Source organism: Gobio gobio, assembly GCF_949357685.1.
Source record: "Gobio gobio genome assembly, chromosome: 20".
Taxonomy (NCBI): Eukaryota; Metazoa; Chordata; class Actinopteri; order Cypriniformes; family Gobionidae; genus Gobio; species Gobio gobio.
In genome coordinates, this window is record NC_137113.1 from 33,124,418 (window position 1) to 33,136,577 (window position 12,160).

At 37.0% G+C, this 12,160-nt stretch overlaps 1 protein-coding gene and 1 long non-coding RNA gene across 3 annotated transcripts; both read left to right on the forward strand.

Annotated features, from left to right (window-relative positions):
* Positions 1-230: 230 nt before the first annotated feature.
* On the forward strand, positions 231-3,500 carry foxh1 (forkhead box H1; the record flags this gene model as incomplete). The annotated part of the gene is given in 4 exon segments (XM_079845614.1): positions 231-284; positions 288-596; positions 2,356-2,460; positions 2,553-3,500. Coding segments are annotated over 4 exon segments (1,416 nt in total).
* Positions 3,501-9,362: 5,862 nt separating this feature from the next.
* LOC307143990 lies at positions 9,363-11,812 on the forward strand. Of its 2 annotated transcripts, XR_013818665.1 has the most exons (4): positions 9,363-9,998; positions 10,113-10,172; positions 11,471-11,593; positions 11,687-11,812. It is a non-coding gene; the product is annotated as an uncharacterized lncRNA (long non-coding RNA). The 2 variants fall into 2 exon arrangements; XR_013818664.1 differs by having other exon boundaries at positions 9,363-10,172.
* The last annotated feature ends 348 nt before the right edge of the window (positions 11,813-12,160 follow it).

A 12,160-nucleotide genomic window follows, 5' to 3' on the forward strand; every position in this document is an offset into this window, starting at 1 on the left:
AAGGCCACATAAGATGTCTTTCAGGTAACATGAGCGCTGATTTTTATCGTGTCCTCCCCCTCCTCCCCCGCGGTGATTGCGCATCGCGCCTCATTCTCACTCCCATTACGCAGCGGGACTGACATGAAACTGTGAATTGTTTGCTGCTCAAATATAGTTGACCTGGAGCCAGCAGTCTGAGGGGTTGAGGAGCGACCATCCCTGCCTCCCTCCTCCCCCTCTACATCAGCATGACAAAGCACTGGGGGGGTCCGGGCTTGTTGGCACCACCCGTGATCACTGTATGAGCAGGAGCCCAACGCGACCATCACCTTGACTGCAAAACCAGCTATTCCTCTTCCAAGCCCAGCTGTCATTGCTCCACAAACCCACTGCTGGACTTAGGTGGCCGACTGGATAAGTCCACAGGGATGGCGCAGGACTCCTGTTTTAGAGCCAAACCGTCGGATCAGCGCGCATGGGAACTGCAGGATGGAAACTCCAGCGGAGGAAAGAAGAAGAACTATCAGCGTTATCCCAAACCACCATATTCTTACCTAGCTATGATTGCCATGGTCATCCAGAACTCTCCGGAGAAGAAGCTCACTTTATCAGAGGTAGGTCACTTTCACTCCTTTTTTTTTGTCTTGGTCATATGCTTCATAGATGCAGAAACAATTCTCACTCAGAAACCACATTTTACAATTAATTACAAATAGCCTACACATTGAATTAAACGTGACACATTGAAGTAGGTCGACTGAACTATTTTCTTGTAAACCGTAGCTACTCTTACTGTTATTTACAATGTGAATTTTTTTTTTACAATGCAATATTTCACCATATTTTCATCGTGTTTGGCATAACTTGTATGCTAATTTAAGATTTTCAGTTTCAACTGAAACCATTATCCTTATCAGTAGGTAAGCCGCCGCAACGTGTAGCTACACTTTCACTTTAAGTTGTGAGGCAACAGAATTAAGTTTTCATTTTTCAGTTTGTCTCTTAAGATTTTATTAGATCCTTTCCGATTTGAGGTTCCAATATAAGTTCCATTAGTATTAGGCAACTTGAAACTTGTATTCAGAGGAATTACCTGACAATTAAAATAAAAACCTAATTGTATCACAACACTGGCGTTTATTGCCACAAATAAACTACATTAAGTTTACATGTGAAGTGCGTTTTAGTGCGTGTTGCACATCCAAATCTGCCTGGGGCGCGTAATCTGTCTCATGTCTGGATCTCGATGGGGTTTGTGTTGTGAATAGTGAAAGCAGAGGGCGATACTCTATCATGCTGATAGCTGTGGCTGGAATCACACTGTGCCACAATTACTACGCGATTGTTTCGAAATGTCGCAATGTGTAAGAATCCACGATCGGGATTAGTTTGCTGACTATTCAAGAGTGACTCCTGTGAATTTTTGTTGATGAATTGAAGTAGTGCTTGCTACAGGTGATTGGACTCCACATTTCTTTGAATAAAATGGCACTTAAATCCTGCATTTGGTCGTTTAGGCAAAAAAAGGCATAGGCTAATATTAGGCCTATTAAGTGTGCGTATTTACATATATAAAATGTGAGTTAATATACAGTCAAACCAACATTTATTGACACCTTCAAAATGTTCTCACATTATCACAGTTTATCCGCTATAGTTTAGAAAATGGTAATAAAATATGACAAGAACTTTACATTGAATTTGAATTTGTTCTGACAATTTAACTTCTAAAAATTATTGTCCTCAATGGGGGAATTTGTCTTGGACTCTTGTGCCCACATACACATACATTGATCGAAGACATAATACACACAAACCATACACCAAAATTCACATTATTCATCTTGATAATGTCAGATAACTTTGATAGAAAGGTATGCAATGGATTACAAACAACCAATCAGCTGTCAGCTGTTAAATTTAAGTACACAATTAGATAATACCCATGTAGGTCAACCAGTTACCAAGCAATGCTTAATTTTGTTCGGTCTGTGGTGTAAAAGGTTTCATTAGCAAAACAGGGCCAGGTCAAAGTGTCCACATTTTTATGGTAGTCCACTGTATGAAGAATGTTTGGTTATAATAGGTCACAGTTTACTTTATTTAGCTTTCCTCACTTACATAAATGAACTAAAGTGTCCTGCACCCACTAGTAAAAAAATATATATGGTGTCTGAATAATTTTTGGTTTGACTGTATACATGCACAATGTTGACTTAATGATTTGTTTTTTCAGAAGGTTAACATGTATTTTCAGTAATGGGAATCAGCTGTCTGTTTTGAATCTGTGCAATTTAGATGTGGCCAATAATAATAGTAATAATAATAATGATGATGTGTTTTAAATAACTATAATTTGTCTTCATGGAACAGATTCTGAAGGAGATCAGCACTCTCTTTCCATTCTTCAAAGGAAATTACAAAGGCTGGAGGGACTCAGTCCGACACAACCTGTCCTCATACGACTGCTTTGTGAAGGTGTGTGTTTGACTTCAGGTAATCGATAAATTATGTTTTATGTTAGTTTGACGTTAGTCTGACATTATCCTGTTTCTCTCTCCTTTCTCTAGGTTCTGAAGGATCCTGGTAAACCCCAAGGTAAAGGTAACTTTTGGACTGTAGAAGTGAACAGAATTCCCCTGGAGCTGCTGAAAAGACAAAATACAGCAGTGTCCCGTCAGGATGAAACCATCTTTGCTCAGGACCTGGCCCCGTACATCTTTCAAGGTTATGCTCCGTCGAACGAGTCCAAACCTTTGCCCGCTGACCTCTCTTTACCCCCTGTTCCCACCCGTCATAGCCCGCCCCCATCAGAGGACCCCTATCGTCCCAAACTGGACTCTACGTTTGCCATAGATTCTCTCCTGCATAGCCTCAGGCCTGCTAGTTCTGCTGGGGAGGGGCTACGAGAGAGGGAAAGTTGGGGCATTGGGCCCCCTCCACACACTCGCTCTACCACACCTCCACGTCCTTGTAACGCCTCGTACAACTGCAGCTCGTCGGCCAGCTCCGTCAGTCCCGCGTCAGATTTGTCCGATGAGGACTGGAGAGGGGTGACACTCGTTGGGAAAAGATCAAGTGATCGAGGATCGACTTCAGATGGATACAGTGACTCCTGCCCCCCGCCAAACAAAAGCTCCAAGCGCGGCATTACTCCTCCATGGGAGCTGCCGACTTCCTACGCCAAATACACCCCCCCTAATGCGGTAGCCCCTCCTAGCATGCGCTTTAATGGAAACCCGTTTATGCCACTGGGTGGTATTCCGTTCTACGGTTATGGTGGTGCGCATGTCACAGCATCACACTTGATCGGTCACCCTTATTGGCCCATCCTACCAAGTGGGCCGGTTTCCATACAAGCGCCTCCCCTCATCATGGACTTGGACAGTATGCTGCAATCTGTTCCTCCCAATAAGAGTGTGTTCGATGCGCTTGGCCCCAACAATCAGACTTCTCACCCAACTCCAAACCAGTATGCCCTTCAGAACGGACCTTCCCTTTGCAAATATTCTCTTTAAGAAGAACTCATGTTTGGCACTGGCCAGGATTACACATACAGATTTGCAACCATTTATGCTGCTTAACACAAAATACTCAATCTGTGAATTGTCTCAGGGACTTCCCTCAGTATACTGAACTGTTACTGGAGTTAAGACGGGCCAATATTGACCAAAGATTCAAGTGTTGACACTGTTGTAACTCCCGTCCACTCATGTGACTTACTTTGACACAATTACTACCTCAAGACTTTTAATGTCAGTGGAAGATTGGTGCTTTTAGCTGCTCGTTTCCCGAACGGACCCTTGTATGGAATAATGCAATGCAATACTGCATATGACAAATTGAAAGTTGTCTGTTTCTAAGCCTGAAGTATCGTGTGTGGCTGTTTTAACTTCCTACAACTCGTCCAGAAATGTTTTGCAGGACATTTGTAGGGATGTTTGTGTGTGAATGTGTACTTTTGAATCTGTAAGGAACCTGCAATGTTTACATAAAGACAGGCTTTTCTGCCATGAATGTGTCACTTTTTATATGTTGCAGAGTAAACATGGATTTTTACAAAAAAAATCTTGACTTTTTGTATGGCTTTTCTGACCTGATTCTCTTCCTCCAATTTGTGTTTAAAACACTTTCATTTCACCCCCACTCCACTTGGTAAAAGTCCAATCTTAGGCTCTGATAACAACTGTGGAGGCTTGACAGATTTGATAAGATGCAGTCTTGTGCGTTTTTTTTCCTGGCATGCATTCACTTTGAAGAACTGTAATTAGAGCCATTTTTTATCAGTCTACTGTCTGTAAGCCTTATCACAACTCTGTGTCCCTGTGGAGTATAGGTGCTTTAACTATATGATTTTCTTTAATAATCTGGTCATCAGATTAATGTCACCTTTTGATCATGCATGTCTGTATAAAACTGTCCAGAATCTCATATTGAGCAATTTGATCATTAATTGAATGTAAGGGTCATTTAACTGGTGGTCTGTGGCTGTGTCCCCCCGTCTGGTGCACGTCACCTCACCACCTCCTGCTGTTTTTTTCTGTCCTGTCCTCCCTCAAATCACTCATTCACACCCCCAACACTTCCACCCTCTAACAGGTCCATTATTTTTAATGGACCTTAGAATGAGCATTTGTGGCTGATTAATTGGCTCTGCTGAAGAGTTTGTAGTCTTTCTTTATTGTATTATTTTGTGTCATGGTAGCATTCAGACTGTATAGTAGTTTTGAATATGCTTCAAGTGTGTCCATTTTTACGTGAAATCTCAATGAAACCTGTCCAGAAGCCTCCCATAGATTTCATTTTAAAAGTGTGTATACACAAATATTTTCAGGATTCAAGGGAAAGTGGCCCATGTTTTTAAGTTTTTGAAATATCAAGGACAAAGCATGAAATACATTGTCTCAGAGCCAATGTATGTTTGTTACTGTTGTTTTGCTTTGTATTTACTCAGTCAAATGATCGGTTCTTGAGTTCTTTGATCATGGTTACTTTGTGGTTTGAGAAGGCCAAAACGCTATTTTTGTTGAACCCAGTGATGAAACTGATAGGGAGTTTACAAATTAAGAGCTAAATCAAATCAGGATGCATTTGATTTATTAATTTTATTAGTATCAGTCAGGCATAAAACTATATTCTGTATTTTAAAAGACTTGTAAAAGAAAGATGCAGTGGAACAAAAATAATATAAAAACTATTGAAAACCACAGTAAATGAATTGGTCAATCAGAACACACCGAACTTCCTTTAAAACCGAATTAACTGAATTTGTTTTGTTCAGCACACAGTGTTAAGTTAAACTTAACTTCAACCACTATCCACATTGTTTTCATTGTTGAGACAAAATGGGCACTTTGAGAAAAATAACTTGAGACTACATGACCTAAAAATAAGAATGAATCAAATTAATATGAAATCGTAATTGTAAAATTGCTTTTATTGCATTGAACACAATACAGGAACATTATAAAATAGTAATAAATAACTTTACATAAAATGTTTTTGAGAAAGCACATAGGCCTGTATTCAATTTTTAAGCGTCAGGATCAAAATATCTAAATAGGCCTATAGTCAATAATCTTTTTATTTCATGTCTTTTTAAAAATCCTTCGCAATGTTATTAATAAACAGTTTAGCCTATGTATTTCTATAGCTGTTGTGGGTATACTGGCATTAAAAAAATAAAAAAATTACTGAAGTAGCCTAATGTGTGGCATAAATGATATCGAAAAAATAAATGCCCATATAGCCTAAATGTTCTGATTTTCTCCAAGTAAATCTCGGATTAGATAAAGGACCTTCGTAAGCACATTCGAAATATTAATGATTTACATTAATAATGTTTAAATTAATAATGAAGTATCAAATAATATAGTAGGCTTATAGCTATAATAAAATAACCTATAGGCTTTAACGCATACTTTTACCATGCGTATCTTAATCTGCATATTAGGCTATTGCCTAATGATAGGCTATTGAATATCCAGACAAGTAGGCCTATCACCGCATACAGGTAGGACAAGGAAAATAGCCGTATAAAGTCGCTTAACCAGAAAAGATCCGTCCATCCATTATCTAAACCGCTATAGTGTAGCTATCGCGTTTTCAATGGGTTTGAGATTGAGCATTTTTGTTTAGTTATAGGCTACTAAATAATGAAATCACATTTGAAAATAAACCAATGAATGTAGTAGGCTAAATATTAAGTGAATGCATTTAGTTAGGCTACACTTAAATAAAACCAATAAAAAAAACATGTAAACAAAAAAAAAAAGTAGCAACTAAAACGCAGCACAAAGCAATGAGCCTAATTCGAAATACGGGTAACACTATGAAAAATCAATACGAAAATGTCTACTTCATATTAGGCTATAGTGCCCCATTTTTACAGGCTTTTCTTATAGTGTAAATGAGGTTTAGAACAGTATAACAATAGGCTACTGAATGTTTGAATATAAGATTTGTGAGCCTATAGCAAACCTTGCTGTCATTAAAAAATATATCCCGCACACTAGATCATCTGTAGACTATTACTTGCAAAAATACTTTATTAAGCGCAACTTTTCCGTCCAATGACCTTAATCAGGCAAACAGACAATCAGCCTACGAAGCAAAACTACCAATCACTGCATTTCTTGACCACATCGTGTCATTAAAATATTAAAACAGCATGCATTGAGAATAGTTTCAAAAGCAGCACATCCTCGCAAATGCATAGGCTATGTACTGATTTTCTCAAAGTAGCCTAAATCCAGTAGGCTAAACCTCATTAGACAATGAAAATCCGGTAGGCTATCTACATAAAGGCTCTAGGCTGTTTTATGAATAGGCCTATGCTTGGAATGTAGCCTAACGCGCCTGATTGCTCTTAATTGGTTTTACAGAACTAAAAAGGCATAGTGATATTTTTATCACGCACTGCATGAAAACACTGAAATCCGGCACTATCCGGGCATGGTATACTCCTGTGTAATTTGATGTTTACCGGATGTATGTGGGAAAAAGCGGATCAGAGTAACACGGAACAGTATATTTCCAGAAAAACCCGGAAACCTCACGTATGCGGACGTATACAGGAATCCGTGAAATTTCACGGACATATACAGCTGAAACACTGCTGGGTGTGCTAGGACTGAAGACTGTTAGGTGTGAAGAAGACCTTTCATATGTTAATGACTGACACTAGTGCTGGCTGTTCTCAGAAGGAGGGGGGCAGCTGAGGACTTCAGGATTGAGAATTATCTCTGGTCTAGTGTAGGCTACAGCAAACAAGCTTTTTGCACAGAAAAAAATAATTCTTAAGGCCCTGAAACACTAAACTGAACTAGCAATGACTAAAGCCGACTGTGGGGTTGGTTCACGTTGCCTGGGTCTGGGCCAAACCATCAGAATGGTGTGTCAGGGCCTTAAAACCACTGCATGAAAAGAGTCTCTTAATCAAATATTTTTTATAAAAACAGTACAAAATAAAAACCCTGTCTGAACATATACGTTCACAAAAAAATCTGAATATGTAATGAAATAAACAAAGAAATGTAATGGAATTAACAAAGGATAATTAACCAAACATTTTAGACTATCCCCAAACAATTTTTGCAAAGTTTTACAAATTGTAGGCAATAATAGAATTAAATAAAAAGGAGATGAAATGTGGAAAATGAAAAAGTTTGTTTTAAAAACACCAAAAACTGATATGCTCAAAATAAAAATATGGAATAAAAAAGAGCAGGGATTCACTTGCTCAAGAAACACAGAAACACAAGCAGATCTTTCAGCTCTGCAACTGTTAACAAAAAGTGTCACTCCAAGATTCTTAACTTTAACACGCTGCAAAAGGGGGGCATTTTGAGGTTTGAAATCCACCACTCACAATAGATGTAGGTGCAACCAATAAGGTTACCAATAAAAATAAGGCAACCAATAAAAATAATCCTAATTTTACAGAAAAAAACGTCAGTTTTTTTACAGTATTTTCTTGTAATTTTGAATTATGTTTAAAACAATGTAAAATTACAAACAATATCTAAATAAACAACTTGACTGTTATTTTAAGGATTATATAATTAATGACAAATTACAGTAATTCTCATTTTTTTATACAGGAACATCACTGTATTATTTTTCTGTTTTCATAAATAACAAATTCATGCAAAATTACAAACAATATCTGTAAATTAACAACTGTAATACAATATTTAGCTCATTATATAAAAGGTTTATGTTTATGTCCATACTAACAATTTAACATTATTCTTTGTCTTTTTAAAGTAAATCTTATTAGTTTTATATTTACACTGTAAGAATAAAAACCTTAAAAAAAACAGCAGCTACAGCTGCAAAACAAAAACCGTAAAATAAGTCAAATATCTTAAGTCAAATAAAGTTAAAAAACTTCACAGAAATTTACATTAAACGTTTTAGAGAAAACACTATTAGTTTACAGATTTTTCCTTATTTAAATTAAGATATTTTACTTTAATTTTCTGTTTTACAGTGAAGGTGTATTTTTACATTCAAACTGGTTTTACATTCAATTCTGGATACAAATATAACAAAATATATAGCAAACTAAATATCAAACAATAATTGTTTTTAAAGAGTACAAATCTGCACTGCTCTCCAGGTTGAAACTTTCAAGCCTCTGCCCACACCACAAAACACCATTTGACCAATTAATTAAATATAACAGCAAATAAAAATAAATATACACATTTTCTAACTGTTGTTTAAAACAGGTTTTTTTCTATATTTGCCAGGCTATTTGCTGTCTTTCCGTGTTCTTTTGAGCGTGATTGGTCAATCTGAACGTCATCCAGAAATCTGGCCAATGACAGTGCGCGCCTTCCGTTTGAATTATACACCCGTTGTCGTTGCTCGTGGCTCGCGGGGACGCGACGCGATCGCGGCGTCTAATCTTCAACAGGACGGCTTCTTCTGTCCATTAATGGCATTGCATGGATCATTTTAAACCTGTTAAAATCTTATTTTGGACGAATTTTGATTGTGGGATGTCGACTGAGAACGAAAAAACATGAATACGAACAGACTAAGGTTTCAATGGCGGACAGCAGACGGCAGAAGGTAACGTAAACCCCTTTATATTTTTTCTACTGCTTATCAAGATATAACGTTAGTGCATTAAAGTCATATGCTAATCGTGATTAACTTACATATTCTGTTTCTGTGTTTTGTTGTAATACTGTTAAGCTAGGGCTGGGTGTTATGGCGATCTGATGATACTGACTATTGTTAGTGATTTTGCTGTAAACGTTAACATTACCGTTTTATATTGCGGAATGGGAATATAGCGTAAATAACGCAGCACTGACTGTACTAAAACTTTTTGACATTTTGACAAGGAAACATGCATGAATGTAGAATAATGAACGGGACATGCATGTGTTAAAATAAGCCTCTCTCAGACAGCAGGCGATCCCGAAATCAATTATCTTTCTGTAAAATGCACACAATTATCTCAGAAACCTTGTCATGTGAGTATTCACTTGATTTAAACAGTCAGTTATGTCTTAAGTAAGTTAAACAGTTCAAGTTAACGTGGGGAAACCCGGATGCGTGTCATTCTGTGCATCCGTTCTTAAAGGGGCTGCAGCTTTGTCATAATTTTAATAAAACAAAAGAATAGAGAAGACCTTCTGCTTCTTTTAGAATCAAGTGATATTAATTAATTGAATATCATACAGTGAAGACTTTTAAAGCAGTATTATTCTGTAGCATTTTAATAAAATATCCATCAAAATATATATATATGGTGATATCGTTATTGTAAAATAAAATTTCTCATGTATGTATAATTATATGGTCATAATGCCCATCCCTACTGTCAGCTAGTTTTAAGATCAAGCTTGTCATAAAATGTAACAGAGCTTTGGAATGAATAATCTGAGATCATGTACACTTGTTCAACAGAGAGGACAGGAAACCACCATCCTTGGACTCTGAAGAATTATAGGCAAACCAGGATTTTGGATCTACTGTGAAGTTTTTGTATGGGCCTGGTGAGTATGTTTTGCAAGTCCATGTCCGTAAGTTGATAATTAATATTAATGTTTTATCAAACAAATTAATATTCATTTGTGTGTGTGCATGTTTCTTCCCCCCTCATGATCCAGAAGTTTTGGATCCATGATCCTGAAGAACTTTTACAGATGTTGACCCTGAATGTGTAAAAGGTAATCTTAAAAATGTTGTCATTATTTTAATATTCTCTGTTTTTTTCTGTAATGTAGACGCATGCGTTTTCTGTGAAGTTGCTTTGAAACACTATCAGGGTTTTTTCTACATTGAAAATGTTTTGCCGGCCACCAAAACAAATTTTTGTCCCGCCAAAGCCTTATTTGTTGAGTTATTGTGATTTGTGATTGATGTAGTAGATGACTGCTGCGCTTGCGTTAACTGAGTGACAGAGAGAACGACCAGTGAGCTCATCCCTCGCTCGCACTCTCTCTGTCTTCAAAATAAGCATTCTTAGCTTTCTAATGTTTCACATTTTACGTTAATCAAAATCAAAAGGTCGGAAGACCGAATCCATGTTGCACGTGGCGCTATCAGACGTCTTCCTTTAATTACCGCTGGGTGTGAAATGCGCTCAAAAAACATTGACTGATTCTCTGACCAGCTGACATAAAGCATACTTTCAATAAACAGGAAACAAATCCTATCCGGTTATGAAGTGTTTTCTGTGTGTTGACAAATCTTTCGCAATGTTCTAACAGACGGGATTCACACACAACGCGTCTGCTAATGTCCGATTCGCCACATTATGACTCCTTTGAACCGAATCATTTTAACGACTGGTTGGAACTGATCTGTCCAACACTGAACTCACGAATCAGTTTAATAATTTACTCAGAACAACACCTGAAATGAGAACACAAGTGTGCTTACCCACTTTAGCAAGAGTGGATAGTAAGAATTATTTTTAATTATCAACAGTCTTTCAGCTTATTTATGTGGACAATGTGTAGTAAAATAAATAGCTTAAAATCATTTAGTTTAGACTGGAGTGAGGTGAACCCAGAACAAATTTGTTGTTAGCTAGCTGATTGTATATGGCAGAAAATTGTATATGGCAGAAAATTAGGCTATTTGTTCATTTTTTTAATACTATTTTTTTAATATTGATATGATTATATACCAAAACAATTATCAGTAAATAGTGTAAAAATGAGGAACAAAAACAAACATCAAGGTATCAAAATAAGCAAAAGTTACAAACTTTTTTTGAATTTATTTCAAATTTATTGTCAGTATTGCGCTTGCAGATCAAGTGGGTAGGGTATTTTTTTTTAACGTGCGTATGTGTGTGTATGGATGACCATGTCTGTCAGCCACCACCGAAGACCATTTTTGACCCAGGAAAAACCCTGAATATGTATTGTGAAAAGCGCTATACAAATACATTTTAATTGAATTGTTTTACTTACTTTTATTGGCATTAACTATATATTATTAATGTATTATTTGGCAGGTCGCAAGATGTATTTTATTTTGTGAGACTTTGCTGAGGAAGTATTCTTTGGCTCAGTCTGAAAAGGCCCAGAAAAGAAACACTATGAAGAACATCACACAGAACCGTCAGAGAAAGAGACGGGTAAGTTAAGAAACCGGTTAAGCTTTTCCCCCCCAGAATGTTACTATACTCCTCTCTGAGTTTTAGTGGTTAATTTACTGTCATGTTTTGCAGTTGCTGGAGACCAGGTCCAGGGTTGCACAAACCAACACAGAACCTGTGGAAGACAGCAACTATAGACAAGATGTCTGAAGATGCTGCTGTTGTTGATGGAAGGCCAGTGTGGATGGTTAGGCTAGCTACTACAAACCAGACTAGACTGACCCACACTACACATCACATCACCAGCCCATCACGGCAGTTTGAAAAAATGTTCAAAACTCAAACAACATTGTGTTAGAGTTGGTCACAATTCTTTTATAATTATAATTTTAATATTCAATTGTTCCATTTTATATTTTCTTTATTCCTATGTTTATATACTTATACTTTTATTGGTTCCCATATATAGAGTATTTACATATATTTTATATACACTTTTTAATTTATAGATTTCTTTGTCTCGTTTTATATTGTATACTTTGTATGTTTGTTCCTTTTTAGATGTCCATGTTGCTTTTGATCTCCACGTTTTGTATTGTTGTTCCT